Consider the following 20,162-nt stretch of genomic DNA (forward strand, 5'->3'; position numbering starts at 1 on the left):
GTCGGCAAGCGCGCCGCGCTTCTACGTGAAGCACATGAAAAATGGGTTCAGATATAGAAAAAAAAATCAAACTCTGACCAAATTTGTATCTGAAGAACAGTTTTAAGGGGCTCTATCATTGGAAAAAGTAATTTTTAACTAAGCACATCCTTGCATAGCCTTTAGAAAGGCTATTCCACACATACCTTCCGTATGTAAATTGCCTCAGTAGTTTTTGAATGAGCCCGCTTTTATTCATATGCTAATTAGCCTCTTGGTGCACACCGGAAGTCTCATCGTGCACTCTTCTCTGCTATTATTTCCTATGGGTGTATACAGCACAGGCTGCTGCTGCTGCTGATGACTTTCTGCTGATGATGCTTCCTGCTTGCACACACAGATAGGAGAGAATAGCACAGGAGGAGGCTGCCGGGAACTTCCTGTGCTGGCTGGAGGCTAATTAGCATATGAATAAAAACAGGCTCATTCAAAAATTACTGAGGCAATTTACATACAAAAGGTATGTGTGGAATAGACTTTCTAAAGGCTATGCAAGGATGTGATTAGTTAAAAATGACTTTTCACAATGATAGAGCCCCTTTAATGAAACTATCAGGACGTGTTTTGAACAAGCGGCATGATAAAACCTTTATGGACTCATGAAAGGATAGAAAAAGCTTCACAATAATTGAACAATTTAAAATTAGACACACTACTTACACTACAACGGACACATACACAGGACTATTATGGTAAAAATTACGATGTTATGTAAGTAGGAACTAAAAAAATATCAGCTTAAGTACCTATTAATTAGGTACTTAATTAGGTTAATTAGTTTTGAATAAATAATTTGTGTTTCAATGACTATTGTTGCATTACCTATTCTACATTTAATAATGCTGCTTTACCAAATCAATACTTTTCATATCTAAACAATATTATTTCATCAGTTCACTAAAACAGGTCAGGGATTTGATCAAATCACTGACTTTCTTTAGGGCAATGACCCAACAGAGTTGGTATTTTAACATCTCCCGGGGGATAGCCAGGACAGGAGCATGGGCAAGCGATTAAAAGTTACTACTCTGTGTGGGGAAAAAGGGAGTCATATACTGCGGGTGGGATTCAAAAAACAGGTCATATACTGTGTGGGGATATAAAAGAGGGGCTTAAAATGTGTGGGGACCATCATATTGTTAGGGAATTGCTAGGACAGCAATTCCCCGGGAGCTGTTCAACCCTGGAACGGGACACAAGAGACAGTGAGCCCTAAGCTGAAGCCCCCAACTGACCCTTCCTATTGCCAGGCCCTATCCTACGTAATAGGTGGCAACCACGAAGACAGTCCCTTCCTGGATATGTGAAACACAAAACGCAGACAAGACGGACAACAACAAAGAGAGGTCAGCTAGCCAAGGGTCAGTAACAGTCGAGCGATGCAGTGCCAAATCGGAGTCCAAAGAATTGTCAGTGAGGAAAGCCAAAGGTCAAGGATAAGCATGCAAACAAAAATATGGACAGTAAGGAGCAAGTATGCACACAGCAATAGCAAGCACTGGTGTGAATGAAAGCCAAGATAAAATAGTGGAGGAAGAACCCGCCTCTGGAGTTGACAGGAAGGCAGGCTGTCAATCACAGGCAAGACAAAATTAACCACTTAATGGACAGAGGCAACAAGGGCAGAAGACGGGTGTGGTCCAAATACAATCACAGAACTAGAGCCAAGTTCACACAGTGCGACCAAAAACTTTAAGCCAAGAACCAAACTGCACCCGCCTCCTGCGCCGCAGCACGTGAGCAGAGGGTGGTGCAGTGACTCGAACAGGCAGAGATGTTACACATATGCTATGTGAGTTGTAACAAAAAAAAAAAGATTGTAAACTGTGTGTGGGGCATAAATAGAGGGATTATATTCTATGTGTGGGGGTAAAATAATGCATTCATATACTGTGTGTGGGTTTAAAAAGGGATCATAAAATAAAGTAAGGGGGTAATATACTGTGTGGGGGCCATAGAATGGGGGTTATATAGTATGTGGAGAGCAAAAAAGGGGTCATATATTGTGGGGGTGGCGTAAGAAAGGTGTCATACTGTGGGGGGCCTTAAAAAGCAGAGTCATATACTGTGGGGGCAAAAAAGGTGGTCATGTACCATGTAGGGGGCTTAAAAAATGGGTCCATATATTGTGAAAGGGTCTTATACCCTATAGTCAGAAAAAGGGTGTCAAATGGGCTAGAAAAAGGGAGTTATATACCGTGTGATGGGCCAGAAAAAAGGGGTCATTTACCTTTCGGGAGCCAGAAAAGGGGGTCATATATGGTGTTGTGGGCAGTTCAGATTTATAATAATGCAGGTGCTGTGTTCATCAACCCAGTTAGTGAGCACAGCCTGACCTGGGACGACAGACATGGAACCTGCATCACTGTATGCTGCCCGTCCCCTTTTATTTTCACTTATATTGGTACCAGGTGGAGCAGATACAGCTGCAGCCAGCGGCACATGGCTTCACTGTTAATGGGTTAGACCATTAAGTTAGCCGTACAGAAAAATGCTGCAGAGAACTTTTTTTTTTTAAAACAAATAGTTTTTATTAAATTTTTACATGACTGTAATACAATACAAGTATCAAAACAAAATAAGAAACATAGGATACAGTCATGGCTTCACAAACTGCATATACAAAGGGAAGTATAGAATACTCAAGCTAAGTACAACAGGAGCAAAGATACATATTAGGGCGGGTTCACACCTACGTCCGGTCTCCACTTTCATGTTTCCGTCTTCAGCCCAAGAAACTGGACAGGAGACGTAAACTGGCAGTCAGTTTTCAAATCCATTTAACACAACAACCCATAAAGCGAATGGCCTACCACAGAAACACATGCACAGACACATCTACTATCAGTTATCAACATTAGAGGTAATTAGAGATAACTTATAGGGTATTCCAAGAACATTCGAGTAGCGTATCCCACAGGAGTTTAAGAAAATAATACTTATAGTACCAGGAATGGTTATGAAAATTAGAAAAAAACAGAAAATGATAGAGTGCTAATGGCAGCAAGATCTGTAATAAACGTAAAAATAAAATAAAAATAAATGATGTGGATGGTTAATATAAATTGGTTCTGTTTACTCCTTCAAGGACATGAACAAAGGAATAAAACAGGTACGCATTTCGATCCCGGGCGGGTGTCTTCTTCAGGCTAAGCAGGAGGTGTCTAGCAATAGCCTTAGAACCAAATCAAGTCTTGTAGTGCCATGAAGTGTGTATATATATATATATATATATATATATATACATATACCCTTGGGAGGGGGAGAGAAAAAGAATGGTTATGACCGTGCGTACGGAAATGAAGTCGCCCATAGCTCCCAATGTTTACTGAATCTGTCCAGGTTTCCACCATTGCATGCATGGATACGTTCAAATTGAGAACAGAGAACGTGTTTTGATGCAGCGTTATATGATACAAAAACTTGCCTTGCTCAAGAACATATACCATTGAAAAATGTGGGGTCTGTTCTAGATATAGTTTCCCTGTGCATCACACCGGAGGGAAACTGATGCTCACAACTGACATATGTGAGCATACCCTTAGATATTACTTTATCCAGAAGCCATGTTTCAGTGGTGATAGTGCTGAGAAGCCTATAGCTGAGAGTATGATTTTATATGGCAACCTAAATTCCCAGATGACTGACAATTGCTGTGTAATGGATGCTTTCACAGTGTCATAATAACATTTGCTATATATTTTTTTGTGAAATTTGGGTTGAGCATCTCCATATATATGCAACTTTCTTCTTTTTTTTACAAGTCACAGTCATGTAACATGGCTTAACCCTTTCACTGCCATGGGTCTCTGGAAATTTTGCACCTCCAGTAGCCAGAGCAATTTTCACAGTTTTGAGATGGACAAATCAAACCTATATTGCAACATTAAAAAAGCATCCAACCCCCCCATACCTATATATTTTCTTAAAGTAGGCACCTGCAGCATTGTCAGAATGCCTTGGTACTTGGTACTGTATACGAACTGACACCTTTATGCAATTTTGATTTAAAGTGAATGTTTTATGAAAAAATGCAAATAAATGTATATTAGTTGCTAAAAGCGGAAACCAAACAAAAAAATTAAATGCACCAAACCTCCTAAAAATAAGAGTTCAACATGTGCAGAGTTCATCTATATCACCATGGCCTACACCCGCATGCACGTGTCTTCAGAAAATCACCGGAACTGGAAGGTACAAAAATCTGCTTTGAATCTGGAAATGTTAAAAAAGTATCATGCTATAAAATGTAGATATTACACCACATGAAAAGTAAGTGAACCCCTAAACCCTATATACTTTTTGAAAGTAGACAACCTGAAGATTACAAATGTCTTAATGGGTCATCAATAGCCACATCCACCTTCATGCAACTTTGCGACCAACACAAATAATTTTTTGAAAAAATGCGCTAAAACACATGTTTGCACCTAAGGGTGCATTCAGACTACGTAACGCCGGGCGTGTATGAGAGCCGTACACGCCGGCATTACGGCAGACTGCCGAACACTTCCCATTCACTTCAATGGGAGCGCTCGTAAACGCCGCTGTTACGAGCGCTCCCATTGAAGTGAATGGGAAGTGTTCGGCAGTCTGCCGTAATGCCGGCGTGTACGGCTCTCATACACGCCCGGCGTTACGTAGTCTGAATGCACCCTAAAACTCATGTTCAATCTCACATTCATATACAAAATACATTTAAAATAATAGCTTAAGGTGTAGACAATGTATATATATACTATATGTACCGCAATCATCAACTACAACAAGAACTCAGACTCCCAAAAACCATAATACAGAAGACGAAGGATTTTGCTGTTATTCACTAATATTCACTAAAAATCTATACTGCACCTTGCAAACTGTGACTGTGATACCAAAATCTAACTTTTTCCAGATTACACAGCAAACCATATATAAAAACACAATTTAATAGTTCATATATACAACCACCTTCATGCAACGTTGCGGCAAACAGAGATTGCTAGCAAAAATTGCACAAAAATTCAAATTTGCCGCTAAAGTGATGCTCAACAACAAAAGCAAACAAAGGCTTAGATAAAGGTGAAAACCCAATTGCTGATAAAGAAAAATTGTCAAAAGACACCATAAAAATATTGTATTTATTAATAATCAAATATAAAAAAACACCAAGATTGTAGTTCATATAAATATCAAAAATACTGGCTAAATATAGGAGGTCCAACACACTACAAAAATCCGGTGAGTGGCAGGCAACAATAGACAGTAAAATATAAACATGCAAAACTGTAACAAAGTGTATAAATTAGTAATATTATTATAATGTGTCAGCTAGCTGAAAAGTATATGCACAAAAATAAAAATAAATATAGTAGCAATACCCCTAAATAAAGATAGAACTCAATGTAGGTGCATAAGAGAATACACACATGTAGCCATATACACAAGTGGAAGCATGGTAGCTAAATAATAATATTTTTATGGTGACCCTGTCTTTTGACAATTTTTCTTTACTAAAGTGATGCTCAAGCAATCCCTTTCTGCAAACAAAATGTACTTTCCAAAAAACTGCAAGATGTGAGGAGTTCATACATACCACACATGTATATATTTACAGGGGCGGGTGTTAAAGAAAAGCCAAAATCGCAGAAATGCAACATCCCATTTTGTGCATGCAAATTAAATAGGACTTTACATAAAAATGTTATTTTCCAACCACCTATAAAAATTTTAGCAAGCTATACTGTACATTCATCTCTAGTGATAATCGTGATAATCGTTATTACTATTATTTTAGCGTGTAACAGATATTGCTAGAGACGTATTTTACTGTAGAAAGCTCAGGTATGGACAGGACAGGGATGTAAACTTTATTCATGACTTTGTGTATATGTTGTGTAAGTGTTTGGTGCGACTTTATTTTGGCACTGTGACCTGGACAAACATCTGGGTCACAATGCCAATAAACTTCCTGGTTATGTTTAGAGGGTATTACATAAGAATACCCCACTAGTAAAGCTCAGAGGGGAATTATATTATACCTGTATGTGACAATCAGACAGCAAAAGTATAGCATGGTCTCTGATTGGCAGGAGAAGGGTTAATAGGGACAGAAGAGTCCCTGCCACCCCCCTCCTGGTGTCACATACAAGTTATGCACAGAGTCAGATTGTTTCTCTGTCTCTATGCAGCTGCTGGGCTGCTTGTTCCTACCTTCCTTTCCTGTTACAGTCAGGGCCGCCATCAGGAATTTTGGGGCCCCATACAGCCTAAGTGTCTGGGCCCCCCCCCCCCTGCCATTTTTGCTTTGCGCGCTGCGGGAAATTTAGCCCCACCCACTGTTATGTTGACCCCGCCCACTCATTAATTTTCCATTTGCCCGCACACTGTATAATCCTCCTACAGTCACCCGTAAATTATGTGTCCCCCTCCGTCTCTCCCCTAGCTTCATATACACCCTTCATCTGCCCCCAGATTCATGTTCCCTCCATCTCTGCCCCCAGATTCATGTCCCCACATTTCTGCCCCCAGATTCATGTTCCCTCCATCTCTGCCCCCAGATTCATGTCCCCCATCTCCATACCTCCCAACTTTTGAAGAACTAAAAGAGGGACAAAATGTGTGGCGCGCTTAGCGCGCCGCAGCAAATTTAGCCCCACCCACTTTTGTGTTGACTCCGCCCACTCAATAATTTTTCCTGTGCCCGCACACAGTATAATCCTCCTACAGTCACCCGTAAATTATATGTCCCCCTCTATCTCTCCCCCAGTTTCATATACACCCTTCATCTGCCCCCAGTTTCATGTCCCCCTTCCATCTCTTCCCCTAGATTCATGTCCCCTCCATCTCTGCCCCCAGATTCATGTCCCCCCAGATTCATGTCCCCCATCTCTGCCCCCAGATTCATGTCCCTCCATCTCTGCCCCCAGATTCATGTCCCCCATCTCTGCCCCCAGATTCATGTCCCCCATCTCTGCCCCCAGATTCATGTCCTCTCCATCTCTGCCCCCAGATTCATGTCCCCACAGTGTCATGCCGTCCCCTCCTTCATCTGCCCCAGTGTCATGCCGTCCTCTCTTTCATCTGCCCCCAGATTCACGTTCCACCTCCACATTAAACTTACCTTCTCCTCCGCTCCCTCGCCGCTCTCTGCGCGTCTCTCTCGCTGACACATGCGGCTGAAGGAAGGAGCTGACACGGGTTAGCTCCACGCTTCGCCGCTGGGTGTCTCTCTCGCTGACACATATGCGGCTGAAGCGAGGAGCTGACCTGTGTCAGCTCCTCGCTTCGCCGCTGCCGCCTCTCTCGCTGACGCTGACATGTATGCGGCTGAAGCGAGGAGCTGACCTGTGTCAGCTCCTCACTTCGCCGCTGCCGCCTCTCTCGCTGACACATATGCGGCTGAGCCGGGTTCCGGCTCAGCCGCATATGTGTCACCGAGAGAGGCGGCAGCGGCGAAGTGAGGAGCTGACACAGGTCAGCTCCTCGCTTCAGCCGCATATGTGTCAGCGAGACAGGCGGCAGCGGCAAAGCGAGGAGCTGACCTGTGTCAGCTCCTCGCTTCAGCCGCGTATGTGCTCAACTCAGATCTGCATCCTCTGGACGCAGATCTGAGTTGAAACAGGACATACAATGACTGCTGCCGACGCCAGGGGGCCCGGGCCCCCCCCATTTTAAAATTTGGCCGGGCCCCTGACGCCAGTAGCAGTAGTACTGGCCTATCGGCGGCCCTGGTTACAGTTCGCAAATTGCTTGCTTAGACAGGAGAGGGGGGGGGGGGGGACAATTTAGAGCCCTATATCTTTGGACTTCCTCAACATATCTTGATGTTTTAAAATACATTTTAAAGAGAAGAATCTCATTTTTAAAATGATATTAAGAACTTGATGATACAATTTATAATTTTGGAGCAATTCACTGTTGAAACACTGTCAGAAATTGAGATCTGCAGATGGATCTCAATGCCAAATAGCGTTTTCAACAGTGAATCGCTCCAAAACTGTAAGTTGTATCATCAAATCATCATTTTAAAGATGAGATTCTCCTCTTTAAAATGCATTTTAAAGCATGAAGATAAGTTGATGTTGTCCAGAGATATCGGCATTAGTAGGGAGGACATAGTAGCTACGTCCTCCGCTACTGATGTGCTACCTTAGTAGGACGTAGAGATATGTGCTTGGCAGTGAAAGGGTTAAAGGGGACAACTGCAGCTTCACTGTATGTCATATGGCTAAATTTCAATCCATGAAACATGGGTACAGTATAGCTTTATGGAATTAGTTTTATGACTGCAAACTGGATTAAAACACTGAAAAGCTAAATTAAGTTTGTGAAAATTACAAATACTGCATTCAGAAATTACTTTCTGTTATGCATGGCAAATATGATAACTGTGATGGATGCAATGGATTATGATTTTGCACTGGTCCTTGTAGCAACACTAGAACATGGGCAAATACAAAAATGGCCAAAAATCATTCATGAGTAGCAATAACTAGAACAGCACAAGAAACTCACCAGACAGAACATTGCAATAAAACACGTTTATTAAATGAAAAATAATGACGTAGACATGAAAAAAGGAGGACACTGAAACATGACCACAATAAAGTGCATCGTAATAGGAAATGGAGCATGAAGGTGGAAACATTATGTTTTGGGGGTGTTTCTCTTGCATGGTGAGCTGAGTTCCCCTTAGAAGCACAATATTTTGATCATACATACTGTTTCTTATTAGGGCTAGTTCACACGGGGACATGGACGCTGATTTTGACAGCGGATTTCGCGGCCAAATCAGCGTCCATACAATGTATCCCTATGTGAACTGCTCGCTTTTTTCTTTCTGCTAGCTCGCTAGCAGAAAAAGAAGCGACATGACCTATCTTTCGGGCGGAAGCCGCCCAGCCGTAGCGCCCTCCATGTCGACTCATTCATTTGAGCCGACAGCGGAGGTGAAAGCCGTGACCGCAATGGTCGCGGCGGGAGCAGTTCACATAGTGTGGACATTGTATGGACGCTGATTTGGCCGCAAAATCTGCTGTCAAAATCAGCGTCCATGTCCCCGTGTGAACTAGCCCTTAAGATACACTTTATTGTGGTCATGTTTCAGTGTTCCCCTTTTTTCATATCTATGTTATTATTTTTCATTTAATAAACGAGTTTTATTGCAATGTTCTGTTTGGTGAGTTTCTTGTGCTGTAATACTGGTCCTTGTAGGCCAGATTTAGAGCCCCTTCACACGGAGGATACTCTGGCAGATTCGGGAACGTGTAAACGTTCCGAATCAGCAGCGTTTAAAGCAGTTCCCATTGCTTTCTATGGGAGCCGACATACGTGCGCTCCCCATAGAAATGAATGGGCTGCTTTTTCACATTCATTTCTATGGGGAGCGCGCGTATGCTGGCTCCCATAGAAAGCAATGGGCCCTGCTTTAAACGCTGCTGATTCTTAACGTTTACATGTTCCGAAATCAGCCAGAGTATCCTCCATGTGAAGGGGCCCTTAGATTAGAAATCCTGCTTTTGTTTAATTTCCTTTTTTTTACCCTGTTATATTCTATTATCTACAGGCGAGTACTTGCAGCAGCAAAGAGAGCCAATCAGACTGGGCACTTCGTGTGGGTTGGCTCTGATAGCTGGGGGTCAAAGATATCTCCAGTTCTTCAGCAAGAGGAAGTGGCAGAAGGAGCCGTTACTATACTACCAAGGCGGGCTTCAGTCAGAGGTTCATTTACATACCAATATATTTTGCCTTTTGTTGTTGACATCTTATTTAAATTTTCTTGATCTTACTTTTATGTAATGTTCTAATTTATTTTTTTTTCTTATTTAGGGTTTGACAGGTATTTTACCAGCAGGACATTAGATAATAATAGGAGGAATGTTTGGTTTGCTGAATTCTGGGAGGACAATTTTCACTGCAGACTAAGCCGAAACGCTCTACGTAGAGGTGGTCATGGAAAGAAGTGCACCAGTAAGTAATATCTAGAAAATGTTTGGATTTCAGGCCTGTAGTACAAGTTCCATACAATATTTCTATTGCTCATAGTTTAAGAGTTGGCAAACAAGCACTGACTTTAAGGCTAAAGACCCCACATAGCTAGCCAAAGCGAAAAAGTACTGCGGAAAAGATTGTGGTAGAAATGCAGGACGTTTATTTCCTCCTCACTTTTCATAGGAAGTACACAGTTTTCCTCTGCTGACTTTCTGTCCCTATTATACCGAATGGCATCCGTGGGTATAATTGATTTACAAAAAAAAGCACTTTTTGAAATCTCAGTATTTCCAATGCAAATATTTTGCTGAAATTTGTGGATAGGATTAGCCAGAATCCACTTTACAAGTACTGTATAATGCTGCAGTTTTTGCCGCTGCGTTTTTGCAATGTGGGGCCCCAGACTGAAGGAGTAACAAGTACAACACTAAATGGGTGTGCTGTATAGGTAGATGTTGTATGGTGATTGTAAGGCAGCACCTTTTATTTACTTAGTTTTACACTGTAATGCTAAAATAAAATGTGATTGTAGACAAAAAGTAAAAATAAATGTAGGGTCCCTTTGTAATAATAATAATAATAATAATAATAATAATAACCCATTACATAGTTACATTACTATGTGTAACTAGTGAGGTTGGATGAAGATATTAGTCCATCAAATCCAACCTATAACTTTACAATCCCCACAGTGTTGATCCAGAGGAAGGCAAAAAAAAACATGAGGCTCATGCCAATTGCCCCATTTCAGGGGGAAAAAAATCCTTCCTGACTCCAATCTGGCAGTCAGTATAAAAACCCTGGATCAACATGTCCTTAAAATCTAGAGTCCATAACCTGTAATATTGTTATCTTCAAGAAAGGCATCCAGGCCCTCTTTGTAATTTAATGAATCCTCCATCACCACTTCCTGGGGCAGAGAGTTCCAGAGCCTCGCTGTTCTTACTGTGAAGAATCCCCTTCTATGTTGCTGGTGACACACTTTTAATCAGAGTACATATAATCTACAATAAAGACTAATATTGTTGGGGGCCATGCCATGAGGGCATATACTTTATTACTGCTTAGGCTAAATGTTGTACCATCTGATAGACCATTTTAATGCACAATAGTATGCCTTATATATATTTACTTTGTTTTTCACAGATCAGGAGAGGATTGGTGTAGGGTCTGCTTATGAACAGGAAGGCAAGGTACAATTTGTCATTGATGCTGTATATGCAATGGCCCATGCTCTTCATAACATGCACAAAACGGTATGTCCTGGGAGTGTTGGACTGTGCAGCCGCATGGACCCAGTTGATGGCGCTGAACTTTTGAAATACATTCGCAATGTCAATTTCACAGGTATAACCCATTTAAGATTGTCATAAGAATACATTTTAAGAGTAAAGCTTTCCAAAGACACTTACCAGCTTTAATTTCCAAATTGTTAAATTTTTAGGAGACTAAAAGAATATTGATATTGTTATGTTTGTATATAAGAGTCAACTTACAATGCCTGATCCAAATCTTGTTGTTAGTTCTCCCCCTGAGGCAGGTATAAATGTACTGGAAATACAGATGTATGCATGGTAAACTAGATAAATAAATTGGACAGAGATATAAATGGAAATAGGCAGGTGCTTATGATGAATACATAAATAGACATAAGTGGGTCACTCAGACTTATTCATAGACAGATAAAATGGACAAACAGACTAATTTTCTTAAGTAGATAACAAATGCCACAGAAAACATATGTAGATACTCTAGAATGAAGCACAAAACAGGATAGGTGTGCCATGAACATGAGGTCAATACACAAATATACTAAACTATGGTTGGATAACTAGAAAGAAAATTCCTGCTTAGACCCTATTAAACCTGACATCTAAGATTTGCCATTTTAAGTTTGCTTCTTGACTGGTGCTGAATAGAGATGAGCAAACAGTGAAATATTTGTTTTGAATATTCCCTCAATATTCGCCTATTTGAACGAATATCGAATCCCATTATAGTCTATGGGGAAAAAAGCTTTGTTTCAGGGGAAACCACCACTCGACTCAGGAGAGTCACGAAGTCCACTATGACACCTCAGGAAATGATGACAACACCTATGGAATGAAACTGGGACAGCAGGGGAAGCATGCCTGGGGGCATCTAACATGCCCAAGTACCTGTATTACGCCACTAATAATGCGGGAGCTGAATTTTTCCCATAGGAATGCATTGACCATCGTTGATTGGCCGAATGCCATACAGTGTACAGCATTCGGCCAGTCAACACTGGTTCTGCTGGAGGAGGCGGAGTCTAAGATCAGTCCACAGCAGTCTCCATTGTGGTCTGATCTCAGATGTAGCAGCACTCAACGTACAGCCAGCTCTGTGTTCAGCGCACAGCCAGCTCTGCTACATCTGAGATGTAGCAGAGTTCAGCGCACAGCTCTGGTACATCTAAGATGTAACAGAGCTGGCTGTGCGCTGAACTCTGCTGTATCTGAGATGTAGCAGAGCTGGCAGTGCGCTGAACACAGAGCTGGCTGTGAGCTGCTACAGAGCTGCTACATCTGAGATGTAGCAGAACTGTGCGCTGAACTCTGCTACATCTGAGGTCGGACCACAATGGAGACTGCTGTGGACCGATCTTAGTCTCCGCCTCCTCACAGACGAGTCTCTGGCAGAACCAGTGTTGATTGGCCAATACACTGTATGGCATTCGGCCAATCAACACTGGTCAATGCATTCCTATTAGAAAAAGGCAGCTCCCGCATCACGCAAGCTGCCAGGGATCCCAACTAGCATATAATGGGCGGCTACAAGATGTGCTTGCAGGTGAAGTTTGAAAGTGATGAGACCTTGCCAGCCCAAGCTAAATGCGAGAGTAAGTTCAATGCAAACACATTGTGGCAGCGCACCATATTCTAGTCGGGATCGCTGGCAGCTTGTGGTATGTGGGAGCTGACTTTTTCCCATAGGAATGATGATGCCTACGTTTTCCTAGTTCCTATCCCACCTCCCCTGCACAGTTATTAGTGCAAAAAAAGCGCCAGGGAAGGTGGGAGGGGATACGAATTTTTAGTGTGTTTGCCGCGTGATATTCGATTGGAATCGAATACCTCGAACAGCCTGATATTCGCTCTAATACCAATTCGATCGAACGCCGTTCGCTCATCTCTAGTGCTGAACACATTTTGTATTGGTCTGGATAGATCTGAATGGCAGTTCTTTCAAGTATCTGTTTCTTTACCAGTGCTTATATAAACAATATCAGGTACACCGCAGTATTCAATTATTATGGGCATTATTAATAGACATTTACAAATCTAATTTTGATTATTGTAAGGTGTGACAAGTTACTTTATATGGCCATTACAGAATGAATTTTGTGAATATACAGAAAATATATGGGTAATATAAAAAGATAGCTTTGAAATTATATAGTCTAAATATGGTCTAAACATACAGATTTTCTGAATTTAGCAAAATGTGTTTGACAGATGGACAGTCATAAATAAAAGTCATATTCATTGTGTACTGCACCTCTAACATAAAGGCTGTCTAAAAAAATACCTTAATGTTTGGAATCATCTAAAAAGTTCTGTAAAGACACTTCATAGCAAAAGATCTCTAACCAGCCAAGAAGGTTGCGACTTACAGTATGGTAGCAGGAGAATTACATTGATATACCTGGATAAACAGACATGCATTCGCATAACTATACGACTAAATTTTCCCTGGTTGAACTGCTTACGGTGATAATTGAATCAGTTAGATCAAAAAGTTTGTTTTTTCATATAAAATTCCAAATTTAATGATTCACCTATCACTTTCCTGCCCAAATTCACACACACACACAATATAGTAAAACTAACTCCTAGATGTTACTTCATGTTTGTATGCAAGAAGAAAGACGGTAGATATAAATAGGATCAGATATAGGAATGTCAGCTGATTGATTTATGAGAGGAAAATTCAATTACACGTTCTCTTTCGTATGACATGAGATGATTATCGATCGCATCTTGTACCTGTTATATTGTTTTAACGAACTCCAATAAGGTTAATTGTTTTCAATTAAAAATGATAATGTACCCTAAATCATATTCACAATTTATGTTTATGCTTGAAAAACGGAATTAATTTACACTTTTTGTGTATCTCTATGGTAACAGACTACAAACAAACCTTGTGTAGTCTGATCTTGCATTTTTATTGTCATCTATATGTCCCCTACTTGCAAACCTAATGAATGTATATTAGAAGAAGAGGACAAATGAAAGGGACTGTGACTGCAGGATCACAATAAGTTCCTTTGTTTTTTGTTATAAACTTTAGACACAAAACAATAGCATATTTTTTTAAATTGAAACAATCATAAATGCCTATAATTGGTGGAAGATACTTGTTTTCTTTGGGGATAATTGATTGGTAAAATATGTGTATATACAGTATATATATATATATATATATATATATATATATATATATATATATATATATCTGTCGTCCTTTTTATCTTGTCGAAACCTGTCCTAGAATGTTGTGCACACAGGATGATGGGCCATAAAGGGAAACAAGAAAAGTAATCTAACTGCTACTGTGTCCACTCTGACTGGTAGCAGGATGGTGAATACAGCTTGACATGGAGCTTTAATTATATCAGTGCTGGCATACCATCTCAACTATCGGAAGGAGCTGCAGGCATACTAGTGCAGCATTTCATCCCCACTACATCCAAATTGCCTACCTATGTAGCATGCCAGAGTGCTACTGCTTTAAGTGTTTGTCTTTTGTGCCTCTGGGTGGTGTTAGTATGTCTCGTCCTCTATGTTCTATGTCATTGTATATAGACTGTTTTGCAGCTTTCCTATGTGTTCAAACCTTCCCCTTGGTACAGCCCTGGCCTATCACAGGCCACTGCAGGGCTGGCGTCAGCACCCCGGAAGGCGCCCAATCGGCTGCCGGGTGCTGACTCTTACACTTTGCTTCTAATCAGCAGGCGGCGCATGGGAGGGGGGCGGCAGTTCGGGTGATTTTTTTCATTTTTTAAATTTTTTTAACTTTTTTTTCCTTTGAACCAGCACAGGACAGCTGCCGCTCTCCTTGCACTGGTTCAGACGTCTACGTATCAGTGTAGGCGGCGTCATCACGCCGCCTACACTGATACGTAGACGTCTGACGTGTGCCGAGAGAAAAGAATTGTGGAGGCAGCGGGAGAAGCAGCAGCGCGATCAGTAAGTATAATAACATTTTTTTTATTTTATAGTAGGCCGCTACCTGCCGGAGTATCTCCAGCAGGTAGCGGCCTATTTACCAACCTCCCCGGACTTACTCACTGCCGCCCCCATTTCCCCTTGTTCTATAGGCCGCGGAGGCCAGCAGTGAATAGGCCCAGGCCAGACCGCGATCCCACTGCCACTATTATTATACTTTTCAGACCCCCGAGTATAATAATCGGAGCCCCGGGGGAGGTGAGGGAACATAATAAACAATGTTACTTACCTCTCCGAGATCCGATATTAATCCTAGCTCGCTTCGGGCCTATATGGTAATGCCCAGACGTCCAAATGAAAGAGATGGGAAATGTGGGGAGACGTCTCCTGTGAGTATTACTGCATTGTATTTATTGTAATGTTCTCCCCCATGTTCATCATCATCATCATCATCATCATTTTATACACCCAGTGGTATGTCTCCTCAGTGACTGCTGCTGCACCCTCTCCCCTATCTCATCTCTCCAGGTAAATGCTCCCCCCTCTAAGGCCAGTTTCACATCTACGTGTGATATTCCGTTCGGGGAGTCCCCTTGAGAACCCCCTGAACGGAAACCTATACACATTAAAAAGCAGTTAGCTAAGAGCTAAGAAACCACACAGACTCCATAGACTATAATGAGGTCCGTGTGGTTTCCACACGAATCATGCAGAGGGAAAAGCACTGCAAGCAGCACTTTTCTCTCCGTATGTTTTGTGCGGAAACTGAGCACGGAGCTGAGCATTATAGTCTATGAGGTCCGTGTGGTTTCTTAGCTAACCGCTTTTTAATGCATTTAGCTTTCCGTTCAGGGGGTCCCCAAGCAAAGGGAGCAAAATAGCACTGCAGGAAAAACTGCGGCAGTAATGCGTTGTGGTTTTTTCCCTAAGTGCTTTTCACATTCTGCTTCCATTATAGACCCATGGTGTTTTTGTAGGTATAATTGATATGCTGCAATTTCCAAAACCCCAACTGTTTTGGAAATTGCAACGTGTCCACTGCACATATTTTTCCACAATGTGTAGATGGGGTTTGCTAGAAGGAACTATAAAATGTTGGGTTTTCCCGTGGTGTTTTTGCCATGTGAGGCCACATCCCCACTTTGTGGTAAAATAAAATACACAATGTAATTTCCAAATTTCTCGGTTTTGGAAATGTCAGCATTTCTATGGAAAAGTCATCGGTTTAGAGATAATTGAAGCAGAAAGTACGCAGAGGAAAGCTCTGCAAACTTCTTGTCCAAAGGACTGCAGAAAGAAATATGGTGCATCATGGCCATGGTTTTTACCACAGCGCTTTTTTTGCTGTAGGACTCCTCGTGGGGCCTTGGGCTTAAGGAGTTTTCCAGCATGGCCGAAATTAGATGAATGAAACTGTGTAAACAGAGAAGGGGTCACGGTGGTTACACATATGCCACGGTTCATTCAAACAGCTGATTTTTCCCTCATTCTGACTCCCATTGAAAACAATTAGTGCAGGATGCTGGATCTGCTGGATCTTGCCGCAGATTCTGCAGTGGATCCGGATGTCGCAGCTTTAGACTCCCCACTAGTTAGACTCATTTATTTAGGCCTAACCACCATGAGCCGGGGGTTGGGGTAGAAAATAAAGAGGAATCTGAGGCAGATGTCTATCTAAAATTTCTCTTTACTTTTTGATGTCTGCACAGGTTCTATCTACTTGTATGGAATGATCTGTATTACAGACCACTCAAGTAGGTCCTCCTCAGCAAAAAAACACCCAATTTCGGTTATTCATTTTGCTACAGTGCACATGGATTGCTCCAAAAAGGGGCCCACTGAGGCTCTGTTGCCCAAGGGCCCACACAAACCTGTGCCGGCCCTGGGCCACTGAGTGGGGTTTTAGGAGACTTTTGTCTCCAGGACAACCATTGAAGCCACAGTTCAGTGATAGCAAAGAGCCCGTGCAGTTCATGCTGGACTATGCAGAGAGGAGAACACCAGCACTGAGACTGTGCTCCAGTGGTCATCTTTAAAGCCTCTAGGAAGATTGTGACTTGCCCTAGTCTCATCCAGAGACAGCCCTGAGAAGGGAGTTTGGCTGTCAGGACTTTTGGATTCCATGGCAGGAGGAGCAGTGGAGTACACCAACAGGAGGAGTTGACTCAGGCCTAAGTAAAGGTAACCAGATCCTTATCAAGACCTCCAGCACTACTTTCCCCAGTATCTCTAGCTGGGAGTGGCATGAGAAGAGTTGTAGTTGGAGAGAAATCTGACTTAGAGCCTGTATTATCCTGGGCACCCTCCTAAAGCCAGGACTGAGGAGTTGAACACTGAGGTACTACCACCCCCATTTGGAAGCTGTTGTTTGTACCTTTGTCCAGTTGTTGAATAAAAGTGTTGTCTGTTCATCTACATCTACTGACTGCCTCAGTCATGCCTGCTTTATCATCGGGGCTCTTCTGAACACCATCACACCAGCTCAGAGTTGGAGAGATCCCCTCTCCCACTGGAAGTACCCCAGGGGAGACTACTACCACCACCATCAGTTAGTGCTGCAGGATCCCCTTCAGGGTTGTCTGGCCCAGAAACAGGGCTGGGGTGAGTGGTTGAGTGTGCTCGGCCTAGCAGGTGGCACACCATCCACCACTACTACTCCCATCCTCTGTTTCCTTCCATCTGGGTTACAGCACCTACCTCTTCAGCTCCATCCACAGGAAGATGAGTTTTGCTAGCTCTGTTACATTTACAGCCTGGTTAGTTATCCTTGCTGCTACCAGTAAGCCTGTACAACCAGTAGCAGTTTCTTCACTCCTCCTGCTTCCACACACATCTTATCTTCCTGCATGCCACAATATTTTAGGATGGGATTTTACAGGATTAAAGGGACGGTGGCCATTTTAATTTACTCCCAATGATTATCCCATAGAGAAATCAAATATCTTTTGCTAAAGTCATATAGGAAACAAGGAAGTAATTTCCTTGTTTATAATGTTGCTATCCCCAGAGAATCCCTTTATTTCCCATAAATGTTTCACAGTATTTGTTGTTCCTTATATACTACTTGCAACTGAAGCAGACATCACTTTGCAGGTATTGCTGGCACACCAGTGACATTTAATGAGAATGGTGATGCGCCAGGTCGCTATGAAATCTACCAGTACCAGATCCACAATGGAACCCCTGAATACAAAGTGATTGGACAATGGGCAGACCATCTTCATCTCAAAGTAAGAGTAGTATGAAGAAATGAAAAGGAGTTTCAGAGATTAGGATATTAATGACCTATCCTTCAAATTTGTCATCACTATCAATTTGGCAGGGGTCCTATACTTGAACCACTGTTTACAATGCTTCATAGGCCTGTGGCATCATGACCCATCAGCCCTGTTTACAGCTGAGTCCCATTCCAATGATAAGGGCTGAGCTGTAATAGCAAGCACTGCTGTATACAATATATGGCACTGAGCTTGGTATGCAGTGAAGAAACCACAGTGTTCTTCTGAACACAGCACCCTTTTTAGAGAGCTTATCTCTGGTGATTCCTTGTGTCGGACCCACATCAATATGTTCTTGATACCCTGTCCTAAGGTTAGTTCATTAATATCCAAACACCTTTAATTAAACTGAAGAAGTATTACAGCAAATCTGCGATATATGAGAAGTAAAGTAATGGTATACAAAGAAGTGATATATAGAATATTTTACCACCTTGGAACTTATGCATTACCATCTAATGCTTACATTCCATTCTTCATTCATGTATACCCTACTCATTATAATATAACAAGATCCACATTTTTCCTTATAAACTAACTTTGGCTTTGTTTCTTCTTTTTCCAATGAATTTGTCTGCAAGATTGATCGAATGCACTGGACGGGTATACATTCTTCCTCTTCCCCATTCCCTCAGATACCTCCCTCTGTCTGCAGCCAGCCTTGCCTTCCAGGTGAGCGGAAGAAGGTGGTAAAAGGAATGCCCTGCTGTTGGCATTGTGAAAAATGTGAAGGTTATCAATACCAGCTTGATGCCTACACCTGCAAGAGATGTCCCATCCACATGAGACCAAATGAAAACCACACCTTTTGCACTCCCATTCCTGTGATCAAGCTTGAGTGGAGTTCTCCGTGGGCTGTAGTTCCCTTACTTCTTGCTGTGTTGGGCATTTTGGCAACTCTGATAGTGGTGGGCACTTTCATGAGACACAATGATACTCCTATTGTTAAGGCCTCTGGTCGAGAACTAAGTTATGTCCTTCTTACTGGTATTTTCCTGTGTTATGTCAACACTTTTATCATGGTGGCCCAGCCAGGTTATGGAACCTGCTCCCTACGAAGGGTCTTTTTGGGTCTGGGAATGAGCATTAGCTATGCTGCACTGCTTACAAAAACCAACCGAATATACCGTATTTTTGAACAGGGTAAAAGATCAGTTAGTGCACCAAGATATATAAGTCCATCTTCGCAGTTGGTAATCACTGCTAGTCTTTCTTCTGTCCAATTACTGGGTGTTCTTGTATGGTTTTTTGTGGACCCATCTCGACCAATAGTGGATTATGAGAACCAACGCACACCAGACCCACAACTTGCACGAGGAGTTCTCAAGTGTGATATTTCGGACCTTTCTCTCATTTGCCTTTTGGGCTACAGCATGCTTCTTATGGTAACCTGCACTGTTTATGCTATCAAAACCCGTGGAGTTCCTGAGACATTTAACGAGGCAAAGCCTATTGGTTTCACCATGTATACAACCTGCATTGTTTGGCTGGCCTTCATTCCTATTTTCTTTGGCACTGCTCAGTCTGCTGAGAAGGTAAACAGAGAAGACTGCACAATTTAATGCATGTCTTTCATTTTAGAATTGTGGTGCACGAACATAACATGCATGTAACAATGTGGTTTTGTTGTTAGCATGATGATTTATTTTTGACATTTATTGTGACTTATTATAAT

At 42.0% G+C, this 20,162-nt stretch overlaps 1 protein-coding gene and 1 pseudogene across 1 annotated transcript in view; one reads left to right on the top strand and one right to left on the bottom strand.

Annotated features, from left to right (window-relative positions):
- Positions 1-20,162, top strand: part of GRM4 (glutamate metabotropic receptor 4) — a 240,234-nt gene that overhangs the window by 180,106 nt on the left and 39,966 nt on the right. The window contains exons 5-9 of the mRNA XM_075264267.1: positions 9,590-9,744; positions 9,853-9,993; positions 11,161-11,361; positions 18,303-18,439; positions 19,069-20,022. Coding sequence (XP_075120368.1) covers positions 9,590-9,744; positions 9,853-9,993; positions 11,161-11,361; positions 18,303-18,439; positions 19,069-20,022 — 1,588 coding nt within the window. The remainder of the gene's footprint in view (positions 1-9,589; positions 9,745-9,852; positions 9,994-11,160; positions 11,362-18,302; positions 18,440-19,068; positions 20,023-20,162) is intronic.
- LOC142196416 (small nucleolar RNA SNORA17) lies at positions 7,342-7,465 on the bottom strand (annotated as a pseudogene).

Source organism: Leptodactylus fuscus, chromosome 2, assembly GCF_031893055.1.
Source record: "Leptodactylus fuscus isolate aLepFus1 chromosome 2, aLepFus1.hap2, whole genome shotgun sequence".
Taxonomy (NCBI): domain Eukaryota; kingdom Metazoa; phylum Chordata; class Amphibia; order Anura; family Leptodactylidae; genus Leptodactylus; species Leptodactylus fuscus.